We start from the raw sequence: 17,255 nt of genomic DNA, 5'->3' as shown, positions 1-17,255 counted from the left end.
TAGGCTTTATTAGATGTTTTTCCCAAAACCATAGAAGCGAAAATTTCCAACAAAAGGTTTTCGCGATCGACTATTCTAGAAACAACGATCGCCTTGCAATGATTTCATAGTAACTCAATAAAAGGGAATGTACCGCCGTTGACCGAGTAATGTACATGATCCAGCAATAGTCGGGATACCGGGGAGAGGCGGGGATCGGGCGGGGAGCGGGAGGGGAGGTGTTATCGCGGCTTCATATTGAATTTCGTTCGGATCTCTTGATAGCGGTGGGATTGAAACAATTCCAATACTGGCATTTGTTTCAATATCATTTGTTTAATGAATATTGCGCGGATTGCACCCGCCACCCGGGGCCTACAGATAAGCTTATAGCTTCGAAGAATCATCCAGATTTAATATAGACATCATTTATTTTTACAATACACGAATAGGGTTAAATTATTTTATAGATTTTGTTTAGGTATAATGTAGTTTTACAAGATGATACGGTTTATAAACAATTCTGTGGGTTTGAACAAGATCTGACCTATTTCTAAAGTTAGTCTTACCACCAGCACCTGTTTCATAATCTCTTTTAATAAAATTCTGTATAATATGTCAAACATTATTATTTTAATTGCTGTTTTTTACATAGACGCCAAATTCTGGGTGGGCCGTGGGGAGAAACCATCACCTGAAGGCATTCGCATTCCTGATGAGAACGGAAAAGAAACGTCCTTGAGGAAATACGATAAGAAGACCATAGTGCTGACTTTGCCTGGGGTAAGAAACTTCTGACACGATAAGCATAATTTTGAGAACATACTTCTAATCTGTGTGCTGTTTTTCTTTGAAGTCCCTATTGTTATTGTGACATAGACATGACGATTCCAGAATATTGGGATATTTTGGAAAGGCAAATGGTGGGACATTTTCTTAGGACTTCAGCAAAGTTCAGAATACAAGAATCTTCAAGTTTATATGATTAATTCGTAGTTTATAGTTAGACAACTGTCTGGGCACATTTTTCTAAACTTCCCGAAACTTCAGAGAATATTAAAATTAAACCTCATTAAGTTACTTGGTTAATCCACAAAAATAAATTAAAACTTCTTTCTACTTCTACTTGCAGCATAATAAAAGATACGTGTTTTCGCGTACTAATCCGTATTCCCTTCCAGGAGCTGACAGTGTTCGATATCGGCCACTTCGGCGTGTGGTGCGAGGCGTTCACAGTAGACTTCGGTCACGTGGTGCTGCCGCGGGCCGCGCTCGCCGCCGCGCCGCCCAGTCTGAGGATGCTCGGCGTGTCGCCGCAGGTGGGTGTGTGTGTGGGTGTGGGGGGGGGGGGGGTGTGACGTCACGGGTGCGGTCACGTGTGCTGTGTATAGTAGTGTGCGTGCGTGTGTGTGACGTCACGGGCGCCGCGTGGTGCCGTATACAGGGTGTTACGGATATAATGTACAATCACATGAGTAGAAAAATAGAACTTATAGTTTTGCGGTGCGCGTTCGGAGATCGGCGCGAAATCAGTAAGGGGTGTAGAAATAGAGTTTATTAAATATATAAAAACGTGGAATATTTTATTAGATGATATTTTTTTTACTTTTCTTAGTGCACTAAATCTGTGACATCCTGCATACAGTTTATATGGGATTTTGGTAGATTTTTTTTTCTAGGTGTGCTATTTCAGGATATCTTTTTGTACTTATTACTTTTGTATTTACCAATTTCAGTCAATTTCGCTACTTTATAATATGACAGGATTTTATTTAATAGAGTTTTAGACTAGTCGTAATCAAGACAGAAAGAGTTTTACCTACATCAGCTATAGGACTAGACTTCGCCATTTAATATGAACTGAAATATTACGATTCAAAATTATCGTTATAGTACGTTTTATTTCTTTTATTTTTCAAGCGAGGAATGGTACAATCATGGACGTATAAAAAAAGACGGACGGTATATCGCCTAAACATTGAGTGAGGCCTAGTAATGGCGGCGAAACATCCATGTGTGTGTGCCATGTTGCCATGGCAACAGCTGTCCTGTTGACAATGGCGGCTGTATTTTTTTCTATAAATTTTGCCGTAATAATTTTGGCATTAAAACATAAAATAAATAACTTGCTTCCCTGTGGAATGTAATCCCTCGTGTTTTGTTATTTAAAATTGTACTGTTGCGACACCATTTAACCACGCAAGACGGCATTTTAAATATTTTTTGTGAAACAGTGACGCAGTTAATCAGTCGGTAGTTCACGACGTAATGGCCGCCGACTAGCTTACTATGGTGAGAGTGTGTGCGTGTTTATTGTCTTTACACGATCGCTAGCTTACTATGGTGGCTTCACGTTGTTTGTTCGTAATACGGCGTCCGTCTTTTTTTATACGTCCATGGGTACAATATAATGAAGATTTATTTAAAAATTGTCTGTAAAATTCAATGCTCAATTATTAACGCAACTGAATTAGTAAAATCGTAATTCATAGTTTTAAACGCAGATCATTATAAACTTTGAATAGAACAAATTGCAAAGCTCGGTTATTTGCGACTTAAATAGATTCTTTCACGACATTTACACAAATAAATCGTTATTCATTTGAATGCAATAATTACAATGGGGCCAAGGGTATATTATCTGTACGAGATACACGGCCGGTGTTCAATCAATTAATTCACAATAATCATACGTTATAAGCTTATGTCGAGTGTTGTTTATGTTTAATTAAGATTTGTGCAGTATTCGTGTTAGAGCATGATTTGTGTTTATAATATAATAAATGAAATACCTACTTTTGAATATAAGGACCAGTTTTGTATGGGACTCTGATATGTAGATTTTTAATTACGAATATGTATGCCTATACTTAGAAGTTTTTTGTTTATCTCTTCAATGCATTAAATTTAGTTGACGCCTTTTCAGTTCCTTAACTTTTAGCAGAAGAATAAATAAAAGTTTTGTAATTATTATTTGAAGATAAGTCGCTAATGTGTTGTCTCCACTGTTACAAAACCCATAGAAAGCGCCTCGTTAGCGTGTCTTGCGCTGCAGACTGCAGTTTGCAGACAGCGTTGCAATTTGCTAATTTGTACTAATTATTGCAAAGATAGATTTAACAACAGATTTTAAATAAATACTTTTAAACCAATTTTTTAATTCTTAGCAGTAGAAAACTATTTTTGAGTGACACAGCTTTTTTTTCATTCTGATTTCGAGCAAAGTCGTGCGATCAACTACATATACATAGTTTACTACTTATAAATTATTGTAAATAGCAACTATTGAATTTTAAAAATATGTCTTAAATGTGACAAAATGTGTGGGCACAAAGTCCCCAGATACTAAAATTAATATTTATTTAAAAAATTAATTAAACGCGAGAATGTTGACAATGTTCGGGTACGCTCCCTTGCTGCCGCTATGCCGTACCTTTTGTACATTTTATGTAAATATTGAATTTTTAACTAATAATTATAGACATGCAATTTAAAGGATAGATCTTTATCTGTTTTACAAAGTACAGAAAAAGCTTAATTTTCTAAGCCCTGCTGGAATTGCCGTATTCAATATACATACTACATAGTTTGTTGAAAATGTTACATAAATAATACAAAATATACGAAAAACTATAGTTATAACAAGAGAAATTGCATTTAAAAATAGACGTGTCGTAACCCGAACGACAATCCATCTCGTGATTGGTCGCCCCTTTATCAAAAAATGGACAATTTCCAAAATGATTTAACTGAAGGAGTACTTAGGCTGGCGTTGAGAAGTGAACATGAAATTAATAGAGGCGCATTCACCCCGAACCATTTGGATCGCCTCCAAACGTCACAGCTTTAGGACTAACTGAAGGGGGCACGAAAACGTAGCGATAGTTTAGAATGAAAAGAGGCTTTTTCTCATGTGGAAAAAGGGCATATAAGTAGGTGTAGTTCCTTTTTAACCGACTTCAAAAAAAAGGAGGAGGTTATCAATTCGGCCGGTATGTTTTTTTTTTTTTTTTTTTTTATGTATGTACACCGATTACTCCGTGGTTTCTGAACCGATTTACGTGATTCTTTTTTTGTTCGATGCGGGATGGTGTCGAATTGGTCCCATAAAAATTTTATTCGGATAGGCCCAGTAGTTTTTATTTTATGAGCATTTTTGTCTGTATTTGTAAATGTTGCAAGTGCAAGTTTGAAGTCGGTTGTTTTTAACGCAGTTATTGACTTGTTAAGTATTGATACGAATGAAATGGTACTTTTTGAATGTACTCACTTGATTGTAGTACATTAATTAAATGTGCGGTTTATTCACACAATCCATACTATCCATACTAATATTATAAATGCGAAAGTAACTCTGTCTGTCTGTCTGTTACTCAATCACGCCTAAACTACTGAACCAATTTGCATGAAATTTGGTATGGAGATATTTTGATACCCGAGAAAGGAGGCTACCTTTTATTGCGAAATATGTAGGTACGCACAACGACCGGGCGAGTTTATACGTTCGCTAGCTATGCAGATACTGAGCCATTCTGCGCACACGCGGCCTGTGGATAGAGAGCATAGCGTACGGGATGTGGGTGGGAATAGGTGGGTCGTAAAAATTTCCAATTTTAGGAAGTTTAGAAAAATGATTTTAACAATAGTTAGGGAAATTTCGATTGACAGAAAAATTACGATAAGTCAGGAAAAATTCTATACGTCAGGAAAATTTCTATAAGTCGAAAATTTCTATACGCCACTAAAAATCCATAAGTTGGGAAAATTTCTATAAGCTGGAAAATTTCTATAAACAAGGAAAATTTCTATACATGAGGAAAATTTCTATAAGCCAGGAAAATTTGTAGAAGTCAGGAAAATGTTTATACGCCGGGAAAATTTCGATAAGTCAGGAAAATTTCCATACATCGGGAAAATTTCTAGAAGCGGGAAAAGGAAAATTTACGCAATAAGTCGGGAAAATTTCTGTCAGGAAAATTTCCATACATCGGGAAAATTTCTAGAAGCGGGAAAATTTCAAAAAAAAGGAAAATTTCTATAAGTCAAGAAAATGTTTATAAGCCAGGAAAATTTCCATAAGTCCGGAAAATTTATATAAGACAGGAAAATGTTTATAAGCCAGGAAATTTTCTATACGCCAGGAAAATTTCCGTAAGTCCGGAAAATTTTTATAAGACATGAAAATTTGTATACGTGAGGAAAATTTGTATACGCCAGGAAAAATCCATGAGTCGGTTAAATTTCTATAAGCTGGAAAATTTCCATAAGGCAGGAAAATTTCTAAACGTGAGGAAAATTTCCCTTTGCCGCATAAATAGATAAGGAAAATTTGTATAAGTCAGGAAAATTTCTATACGTCAGGAAAAATCCATAAGTCGGGAAAATTACGATAAGTCAGGAAAAATTTCTGTCAGGAAAATTTCTATAAGAGAGGAAAATTTCTATACGCCGGGAAAATTTCTATAAGCTGGAAAATTTCCATAAGAGAGGAAAATTTCTATACGCCGGGAAAATTTCTATAAGCTGGAAAATTTCTATAAGAAAGGAAAATTTCTATAAGCCAGGAACATTTCTATAAACAAGGAAAATTTCTATACGTGAGGAAAATTTCCCTTTGCCGCAAAATTATATAGATAAAGAAAATTTGTATAAGTCAGGAAAATTTCTATACGTCAGGAAAAATCCAGAAGTCGGGAAAATTAAGATAAGTCAGGAAAAATTTCTATGTCAGGAAAATTTCCATTGGTCGGGAAAATTTCTATAAGCTGGAAAATTTCTATAAGAAAGGAAAATTTCTATAAGTCAGGGAAATTACTATACGATAGGAAAAATCCATAAGTCGGGAAAATTACTATAATTCAGGGAAATTTTCATACGTCGGGAAAATTTTTATAAGCTGGAAAATTTCTATACGTGAGGAAAATTTCCCTTTGCCGCAAAAATTTCTATAAGTCAGCAAAAATCCATAAGTTCCGTACACTTAGATTGGTTGCAAATTTAATACATAATATGGAATATTTTCCACGATCATACAGCAAAAAAAAAATAATTAAATTGCAATTTTAACATTGTCCCGGACTGCGGACAAGGTTGCAAAATGAGATTTATTGTCGTCCCAATGTACCATTCACTTGACCGTAGTTTGAAAACTTTTGGAATTATTGTGAATTGATTGTCTTGACTGACTGGAGTAATTGCTCTAAACCGTTGTTAGGCGATTGTGAAGGTAATATTGTTATTTATTTAATTAAGTATTTAATTTGATAGATAAATAAAAAAAAAAAATAATCAGAGAGATAATGTAAAAAGCAGTTTTAATCCTACTAATATTATAAATGCGAAAGTTTGTGAGGATGTGTGTGTCATGTGTGTGTGTGTGTGTTTGTTACTCTTTCACGCAAATACTGCTGAACCGATTACAATGAAATTTAGCACACATATAGAAGGTAACTTGGATTAACACATAGGGTAGGTTTTATCCCGGAAATCCCACGGGAACGGGAACTATGCGGGATTTCCTTTGAAAACGCGGGCGAAGCCGCGGGCGGAAATCTAGTTGATTTATAAAGGAAACAAGTAGAACGCGTTTCTTCTTTTCATAATCATCTCTTACTTCATGTTTGAATACGTCCTTCAATATAGAGAATCTTAACGTTCATAATTTAACTATCATCGAAATTTGAATATGAGTAAATCATTGAGTCTCACCTACAGCATCAACCGAGTCATCAATATATCCTTATTCTTTTTCCCTTCATAGACAACACAAGAAAAACGCGACATCTTAGCCGTTCGTATGTAAACAGCCTTAGTATAGCGAGTGCGCGGAGGCCAAATGTTCCTCACACAAAAACTTCAGTGCCCGCGGCAAATTGCTTTTGTGCGATTGTCTTCATACAATATTAAACGAATTGCAGTTATGTAACACAAACAAAGCTGCTTGCTTATCTCTCAAAAGTTTTATTCAAGCTTCACCTCGTCCTTATAATTTGAAGTATACACCATTTTTTGTTTTCTGAAAAGCATGGTTTCACAAAATTTATAAATTTTTAGTTTTTCCAAACCAAAGTCTTTGTGAAATCAAAGGTTTTGTAACATTGTTTATGAATTATATTTTTTTTATAATTCATAAGGTTGGTAATTTTATTAAGATTATTTTACCTAGTATCTGATAAGCGTATTAGAGAAAATTCGGTAGAAATGGTCTTTATAAAAATAATTCGTAAAATGAATTTGTACATTTCGTTACAGGATTATTTGTCAGTCAAGTTAAACTACTTAACGTAACTTACTCAAAACGAGATAAGAATATTGTCAAAGTTGTAACAATGTTAAGTTGTTTGTTTCGTTACTCCTGAAAATTAAAATTGATAGAATTTGCACTCTTCTAGAAAAAATCTTTATTAGCGACGCAAATACATATATGCAATGGATATGAGTTCAGGATATTATCACTTAATACTTTTTATTTACTTGTTTTTACAAATCAAATTTTATTGGAGATTATTGGAATCTACTGTTTATACTTTATATGCCTGAAAATATTTGTGGAGTTATGTACTTTTTTTTGTAAAAATTATCCACAAAGACGATATGTTATCCGTGCAAAGTCGGCGTGTTCTCTAGTACAGTATAGCTCCTTTTGCAGAAAAGCAGCGCTGGCTCCGCAAAGCGCAGTTTTCAGCGAGTTAGATATTTTACGATATTTTTACTGCGCTCGTAAATATTGTGATATAACGAATATTGTTTATAACATTTTCCTCGTAACTCGTTTTGAAATTTTCATATCTTATACTGTGAATGAGAAATATATGTCTGTATTCTGATAATCGAATGCTTTATATTTATGACGATGTGTTGTTACAAGCGTAGGTAAATATGTTATAAAATGTTATTATTTGTGCACTCATCTCCTAGAGAAAATCAAATATTAGTTTATGTATGACTGGGCTATACAATTTTAAATATTTTTGATTATTATATAAAATACACGCCACAAAAACGAGTACCAATAACATAAAAAGCTAACATGGCGTGTCCGCTCTCGCTTTAAAATAAAAACTGCCAACAAAATACACTTTAAAAAATGTTTTGGCTCTTTTTAGCATGAGTCTGAAATGTTATTGGTTATTGAAAAATAAAGTCTACTTTATTTTTCAATCTGTATTATGTGATATCTACAAATTAAAAACTATACAATAGTTTTAAAACACAATTATAGTGAATGAGATAACTGTATATTTTGAATAATAGAAATAGAGTAGACTATAGAGACATTCGAATTCGCAATCCTTTATATGTCAAAGATTGCATAAATACGAGCTAATTAGCATCATCATCATACATAATCGCTATTCACACATTTGCGAAACCGAATAAAATGCTTTTAAACCGTTTCGGAACTCGGTCGTGAGTCGTGAGCTCATCGAGTCACCAATTTGTTACGAGACGCAATCTGCACTCTTCGACGGAACGCCTTGAGATTTAACAGCTTTACTCGCCTTTGAATTAATGTCTTCATACTATAGGTATAATGTTGAGATGAAAACACGTATCGTCGTTTAGTTAGTAATATCAATAATGGATTCGAAAGCGAAAGTCTACCTATAATTGGATTCGAGGAAAACATTTATAAGGCTCGTCAGAATAATTTAAACGTCAATGCCTTACTAATAAACGAAGAAACGCTATTAATCCTACGCCTAATCAGTTTTTGATAATCATTTCAAAATATAACCTAACGTCTGATTAGCAACAAAGTTTATTAGTAGGGGGTAAGTGCATCATCACACAATCACGCATCCTTCCCATCCCCATGCCATCTTTGCCCTGTCCTGAGTGGAGGTTCTTGTTGCAGAGCCGCAACAAAGAGCTGGCGGCGGCGGCCCCCCGCGCGCCCCCCCGCGCGCCCCCCGCCCCGCGGGCCCGCAAGCCCCTCGCGCGCCTCGACGCCACCACGTACCGCCCCCCGCGCCTCGGCGCCGGCCCCCCCGCCTCCCTCGCCCACGAGCCGGCCCCCTCGCACCTGCGCCGCCGGGCTGACCGACCCACACACAGTGACCAATCGACCCACAATGACCAACCACGGGAACAATCGCAACAGAATGAACAATCACAACAAAATGAACAATTAGAACAAAATGAACAACAGAAAGCTCAATATGAACAACAAAAAGCCCAATATGAACAACAAAAAGCTCAATATGAACAACAATCAAACCAAAATGAGAAAGAACGCGCAAGTATCGCAAACGAAGCAGAGAAGCAGAGCGATGAAAAATATGAAATCGAAATAATACCTCAGACGTTCACGCTGCTGGACCCGGCGACGCAGGATCTGCTAACCGTGCAGCACTTGAACGAGGAACGGCGCCGAGCGCTCGAGCTGCAGAGCTTCCTGTACGACGACCTGATCCGGCAGCAGAGGGAGAGGGAGCGGCTGGACCAGCACGTGCAGCTGGAGCGCGCGCGGCTGGCGAGACAGTACCACGGCGTGCCGCTTGACCACGGCCGGGACTATCGGTTTGACCTTGACCCATTTGGGAGGTCGCGGCTCTGATGCAACGCTCGCGCAACACATCCTCTCGTCTCATCCGCGGTCAGTCGATTGCGCCACAGTTTCCCAATCGTTCGTTGCCCTTCTAAACGCTCCTCTCACTAGGCCTTGGCGATTAGATTCCGAACTGTGATCGTTTATTGTCCCTTCCCGTCATATGATAATTAACCGTCCCGTTCACCATGCGTCGGAATCCACCGATTCCGCGGTACGTTGTGATTCGATGTTGCCAGTAAAAGTGATATATAGTGTAGACTGTAGATAGATCGTAAACTTCTCGACCGCCTTCATAAAAAGGCCATTCTAAGTTTAGTGTAGTAAGAGTGAGTGGCGGGAATATATTATAACTTTAGAGCGAACCGAAGGAATCTTATACGGTCGGAAATTTTGAACACATTGTAAAATATATTTTGTAACTTACCTTGGAAATATTTTCTCAGCTTTTGCAGGGATGCGAAAAATATATTACATAATCGATAGAAGATACTATGCGCATTTTGATGAATTGATAGTTACAATTCGCTTGTATGCTAAAGTGAGTGAGCAAGCAGAATATCTATACGCTGCATATTCTCACGGTAAAGTCTATCTGGAGGTCAGATCGCAAGGGTTACTATAATTACACGTTGCCATAATCTCTATACATAAGTTCCTTCGGTGCCTGCCGTTCGTGATAAATTGTGAAATATTAAGTTGTTATTTTTTACTTTTATACATTAAAGCGATATAATACTCATAGCAATAAAGCTTGCCAAGCACTTTGCATTTCATTTCTATCCATTACTCCGAACGTCTCATGAAAATATGATAAATTGTTTCAGCGTTATTGCAAATGCTGATGTGAGTTTTTTAGACCATTGTTTGATCGTTGAAGTTGTCACTTCGTTCATAAACTTCTTGTTTCTATAACTATAAAAAACAATAAGTATGATAACTTGAACATGGGTCCTATTCCGTTGGCCTATTCTATTGGTTGGTCCTAAGGTGATCTTCATACAGATAAATATCATTGAAAAACTACAGCTTCTGTGATAAATGCTCAGTCAAACGTGATGTATCTGTTTTGCATACGATTAATTGAATCTAGGACACAGATAAAGCAGTCGACAGCTCCTAATTTATAATCTTAAAATACATAATACTGCAATTACGCAATTTAAAAGGTCAAATAATAAACCTAAATTTGATTATGTTCCAACATATTATGTATAACGTAACATAGCAAATGCCTAAATTGTATACAAAAATATTCTCCAAAGAGACAGGGCGTTGGTGGAATATAAAAGAAAAGGCATTCGTATATAGAACACGCAACACAATAGAGTTTTATAACATAGATGATAACTCAGCAAAGAATGCCTCCATTCTTCATCACGACAAAGCGAATTGGCAACGACTATACTTTTATTATTACCGGCTTTCATTGCTCAAATACTGTGCTATATAAAAGTAAATCTTACCATTTTATATTTTAAGTCGCAATTTCCCCTTTGCAATTCAGTTATATAGTGTTTTTATTGCATTCGGGTCAGGCTTAGGTTATAGCTCTTATGCGTTAGTGCGTACTCCGCGGTCAATTATTCAGCTAATTAACTGTTAAACTTTATGAATAATTGTTGTTTACAAGACATATTCATCTTTTAATATGCTCTCCTATTGAAATATCTTTTAAAATATTATCTATTTAACATATTTTGATATGGTTACTGCCTAATAGCAGTGGATATTGAGCAAACAATTTCACTTAACGTTTTACAAAAATAATAGAATGTGAAACATTCTGGCCTTCACTTACCGATTGTAGAATCTTTGACATATTAAAAATTACCTCATCTCACGCAACGTGTTTACTATCTCCATTCTGTGAGTCGAGTTAACAAACGTGATACAAATTATTAAGAAACATGTTATGGACAATTTTCTGCTGTAATAAGTCACGAATGCATTACCAATTGCTATTATATTAAAGAATATCATTGAACTGGGGCTTAGGGAATTGAATGTGAATAATAAAAATATTATGATATGAAAAAATAATGATAATGGACCTCATGTGTAAAACATATGTTTTACACATGAGGTCCATTATCAATATTTAACAAGCTTCTAAAACGAGTGTCGTTAAGATACAAGTTTTCCGTTGTTATTAAACATGCATGTAATACAAGTAATAAAAAAGTTTTTATACATAAGGAAAAGGGGTGAGAAAATTGTACATCTGTGACAAAAATTTATAAGGCACATATGATTACATTGTACCTACAATATTTTATGTTCTAAAATTTTGTATAAAACTTTTTAATTTAAATTAAAATAGGTATCTGTTCCTACAAATTGGTGTGATTTCTTAAAATGATTTCTACTGAAAAATAATTATTTACAAACCCTTGTCTTAGTTAACTAGAATAAAAACTATTTTGAGTTTGAGTTTGAAACATCGTCTCATTTGCGTGGTGACTCTACCAACGATAAAAGTGACAAAAAACATCGATTTAAAGCGGCCATAGCCCATCGATTGCACTTTACCGAGCGTTGATCTATTCATAGTTCATACCGTTGCGTTATTCGTTTTCCATCGTAAAAACTGATTGCAGCCGCGTGCATCGATTGAAACCCGGATTGATAAAGTTGATGTCTATCCGTGTGATTATTGGAAGTACATAAATATTGATTTTATTACTTTATATTTGATATTTCATTTAAAGCTTGTATAGAAATGAACTATGATTGTTGTAGATTATGAATTATATACAGTTGGGACTAGCTAAAGTGCCTTTGGGATTAATGTTTATATAATATAGTATTATGTTTTGATTAAAGCAAGAAGGAAAACAGATGAAAGTTATATTCACGTATACGTATTAAATAGTGAATTAGTTGAAACAAACAAAAGTAATCTAGGCACTAACATAATAAATAACTAAAAACACATTACCTAGAGCCAAATACAGCAAGCAAAATGTGAAATATTTAAGATATGCCCAAAATATTCAAGTCACAGAAGTCCTGTATACGCATTGCAGGCCCTTGGTGACCCACTGGTGACCCACGACCCTCATGAATAACTCTATTTGCCATAAAACGACTTACCTAACCGTTTATTATAAAACTTTCTTATAATACGAAAGGCTTTTTGTTGAAACGTTCCATTTGAAATTCTTTAAATAGCACATTTTATGGGTTCAGTTGAATTGTGTCCTGTGAAATACGGTATTTTTATGTTTTTAAGTTTATAATATTACTAGCGGTCCGCCCCGGCTTCGCCCGTGGTACATATGAAAAATAGATGTTGGCCGATTCTCAGACTTACCCGATATGCACAGAAAATTTCATGAGAATCGGTCCACCCGTTTCGGAGGAGTATGCAGACTAACTAACATTGTGACACGAGAATTTTATATATAAGATATGCTTATATACAGGTTGTTCTAGTTTCTAAAATATAATCTCTTCGGTACAACCATGGAATTGCATGTAAAATATTATTATTATTTATTATGTAGTATGTATGTATCATAATATTATGAAATTGTTTCGTTGTTAAGTCGCAGAGAAGTCATAAGCTGTCCCAGATAAGCAGTACAGATAACTTAACTGCATTTTTTAAGGATTCATTCATAAATCATTTGTGGTATTTTTTTGTTTCATAGAGACATACGAATGACATTAAAAGGCTATTCAATCGTAGAACCAACAGCTTCAAGAGCGTATACGCACTATGCGGGTAGCCGCATTGCGGGTAGCCATCCGGCTGACCGCAAGCACAATTATGTACGTAATATTATTATACATAATTGTGCTTGCGGTCAGCCGGACGGCTACCCGCAATGCGGCTACCCGCATAGTGCGTCTACGCTCCAAGAGGCGAGTAATCAGCCAGTTGCCATAGCAACCATGGAGTGAGCTAGAAAAGCTGTCGCCACATGATTAGGGCAAATTGACGCTTCGGCCAGAGTGGAGGCAAATTGGCACGCCTTTGTAATATATAACTCGGTTACGTGTGCCGAATATGCCTTGCGAACAGCTACATGCTCTGTTTTATTTCCCTGAAGGTGTTAAAAAACCATTTTGTGTGAACTGCTTAAGATTTTGTTTATTTCTTACTGTACAAACGAAGGATCGTTTTGATGTGCAGATGTTTGTAACTTTTGCACACAAAAGAAGCTTATTTAGACTCGACGATATATTTTTATTCATTTCTAAGTATGAGGTTTTTCTGTAAATAAAATATATCTCATACTAGTTAAGTACGTTTTTTTATTAAAGTGTTTTGGTATTTGTTTCCGAAGAATACGAAAGCGGTGAATGTGCTTGTATATGGTACATACATAGTTAATAATATGGATTAACATATAGAATACATTCTATCCCAGTTCAAATCCAGCTTTAATATTTTTTGGAAAGATTGTAAATTTATTCAAAGTTATCCCAGTTCTTTGAATTGAACTTTGAAAATTCTTCTAAAAATATTTAATCTACTTGACTATATTTTTCGTCTTAGTAAATAGTCCGTTATAATGTAAATATCAAGAGGTAAGGAGGTAAAGAGTTTGTTTTTTAGCTTAACTCTTTATACAATGCAGGAGTTAAAAGAGCATACCTATATTTTAAATAAAAACTATTTTAAAAGCAGTAACATAGTATGTAAGTACTTGTTACATATTTAAAATATACAACGTAGATGAAATAAATCTAGTGCAGTTCTACCTAACGAAAAGGTAGCTTTAGAAACAAGTTCTGCGAAACTTTTATAATGGTCCAGATTCTAGACTCAAGTATGACTGAAAATATCAAACTATTCTGAACGTGAGTGCAGAGCTCGGAAAATGCAGAATATTTTGTAGAACTCAGAGTAGCTATTAAATGAGTGGAGATAAGATGTTATAAAAACTTTGATAAAATATACAGAGTTCGCATATTCCCTAAGGGGGTTGCCTTTTCAAGATAGCTTTTGTGTCTTATATACTCGTACAGAAAGATTTGATTCTAATATATATAATATGCTAAATTGAAGAACTATACTTTCAGTTCAATGTAAGAATATTGAATTCTAATTGTCGTTAGCAATTTTTTTATATCAGTCGCAGCGTATATTATGAAGTGATTTATATTTATGGTTGACCATTTTCTTCAAATTGCCAGTCAATAGGGTAATCAAGTTCTTTTCCTTGAAACATAATCTACACGTTAAAATTTATTAAAGGCGTTTATGATTAGATTTATAATATCAGTAGAATTGAATAAGTAGCGTATTCCGAAATAAACTATTTGAGAAGCCACATCTTGTTAAAATAAATCAAAGTTCTTAAATAAAAGCAGAATGTGGTTCCCATATTCACGTGGAACGCAAAGTTTTGCATTGAAGAACAAACTATGGGACAAAGTTCGGCGTCGAACAGAATCGATAGCGACGTGGCGGTAATTTGCTTCGTTCCTACTTTCATTTCAACACTACATGCAAATAAGTTTGCTCTTTTATTATTTCCTGATACGAAACATGAAAATATCGGAGATGTAGCTGTTGTTTGTTTTGTAATCCTGTAGATGCACGATGCCTTTCCAATAATTAGATGTTGTTAGAATGGACCGATGATTTCCTAAGATTCTGTCCTAAGTAAGTTTGACTCTAACTCGAATTCAATATAGGTTAATTATACTTTTTATTTACTCTCCCACTATTCTCAGAGACATGATACGTTAACAGGGAAACATTAATTATATCTATAAAGCTTCTAAAATTTCCCCTCTCTGAGAATAAAATATTAAAACTGTGCTTAAGTGTACCGAGTCATTTCGACATGTCCGTCACATATTATAGGATTGTTCGATACATTAAAATAAAATAATTATTGGTAAATAAAATAATTGATACGAGAATATGTATTTCACATATTCTCGTATCAATTATTTTATTTACCAATATAAACTAAATGAAAACAACATGTTATTATGTTTTATAATAATGAATGCACGTGTTTTCAGTCGAAGCTGAACTGCGAGGTGCTGCACGACGACCTGGCCTTCGAGGTGCGCTGGGCCATCGCCGGCGACAGCATTGTCTTGCAACTGGTCGCTAAATTGGGTAATTAGCTTTACTTTTGAATAGCAGTCTACTAGATCATTGAAACAGAAGACTTCTAGTCTTAATGAAGTCGAGGATTGCTAGCTTTTCTAATTGCCTGTGATACAGATTCTACGTTTAATGATTTATTTGCGAATTTAGTTCTTTTGTAAGTTTGTTTTGTTATATTTTTATTCGTATGTAGGTGGAGTTTCAGACAAATAAAAAGGTAGTTTTAGGAGTAAAGGTGATTATGAACCCATAGATACGTGACAAATATCAAACTTTAGGGATAATAGAATTTCTACAATTATACCCAATATTAATTACGCATCCGCATAAACATTTATCTAATAATCAATCACATGTGTGCACAGTAAATGCAATTCCATTGTAAACCTCTAACATATAAGTTTTCTATTACTCCAATGGTCTGTGACCGTCACATTCAGGTTAGTGATTAATTTCATAGAAGCTTTTGCTTTACTGATCGAGAGGAACAAATCAGTTGAATTTATAGTTGTCGCCGCGCTCGGTGCAGCGGCTTTGTAAGAAATACTACAATTGAGATTAGTTTGTGCTTTTACTTGAGAGTTATAAGTGAACATTGTATTTGTGCTATTTATACTGTGCTATTTACTGTTTGGTATTATTATTTGATAAACTATTTGCTGTCAAATAGAATGAATGTTAAAATAAGAGAAGAACAGAGTTGTAACAATGATTTACAACATGGTGGCTTAAAACCAAGATTCTTGCGGACTACCTAGAGTCCACATTACAAAGTTGAAAGTATTGTTATCAATATAATATAATTAACATGTCTATTATATGCATACTTCATATTTTACTGAAAAGTTTCCGTAGTAGTAGTTGCAGTGGCCAATATAAATTTTATATCGTCGTTAGGGCAGATTTCTTGCCGCTGATAAGCTGTTAATGATATCCTATTTTATTTCTGTCTACCTGCCAGAAGGCTATAAACATATCAACATATTGTTATAACTTTGATTGACTGACCGGTTGGCTTGGTTGGTAGTGGCCCTGCCTTCAAAGCCAGAGGTCGTGGGTTCGATTCCCACCCGGGGCAAATATTTGTGTGATGAACATAGATGTTTGCTCTGGTGTTAATTATCTGTATAAGTATTAATTTAAAATTACATATATGTATGTTTATCAGCCATTCCATAACACAAGCGAAAGCTTAGTATGGGATCAGATCGTGCCGTGTGTGAAAATTGTCCTGAAATATTTATTTAAATTGAATACCTTATTCTATCCGAAATTGACCATCAATCTTATGTATATTGTATATTATGTCTATAAATAATATGTATCTGGTGCACCAGAGGATGGCGAGTACATGTCGTTCGGTATCTCCGGCGACGCGTCCCGCTCGCAGATGGTGGGCGGCGACGTGGCGGTGGCGTGGGTCGACAAGAGCTCGCTCAAGGGATACGCGGTCGACTACTATCTGGACGCCAAGAGCCAGTGTGCAGGGTCACATGGGTCTTGTCCTGATGAGAATATTGCGGTGAGTTCTGTGTTCTCTTTTGTGGGCATCTTGTTTGATGTTTTGTGATGTGTTGATGTCTTGTATCTTTTTTGTGGGGATGTAGGATGTAATTTGATGTTTTGTGCTGTGTTTATGAGTGTTGT

General features: G+C 35.4%; 1 protein-coding gene across 1 annotated transcript in view; it reads left to right on the top strand.

Moving 5' to 3' along the window:
- The window catches only part of LOC149898436 (protein Skeletor, isoforms D/E-like), a 59,892-nt gene that overhangs the window by 35,201 nt on the left and 7,436 nt on the right, over positions 1-17,255 (top strand). The window contains exons 5-8 of the mRNA XM_090115581.1: positions 635-762; positions 1,161-1,298; positions 15,518-15,617; positions 16,946-17,130. Coding sequence (XP_089971707.1) covers positions 635-762; positions 1,161-1,298; positions 15,518-15,617; positions 16,946-17,130 — 551 coding nt within the window. The remainder of the gene's footprint in view (positions 1-634; positions 763-1,160; positions 1,299-15,517; positions 15,618-16,945; positions 17,131-17,255) is intronic.

The sequence above is a fragment of the Colias eurytheme genome, chromosome 23 (assembly GCF_061535395.1).
Source record: "Colias eurytheme isolate Ceu_HAF_F1 chromosome 23, ilColEury1 Martin Lab GWU primary, whole genome shotgun sequence".
Lineage (NCBI taxonomy): Eukaryota > Metazoa > Arthropoda > Insecta > Lepidoptera > Pieridae > Colias > Colias eurytheme.
The sequence above is the reverse complement of the archived record's forward strand: the minus strand, read 5'-3'. Positions and strand labels throughout refer to the sequence as shown.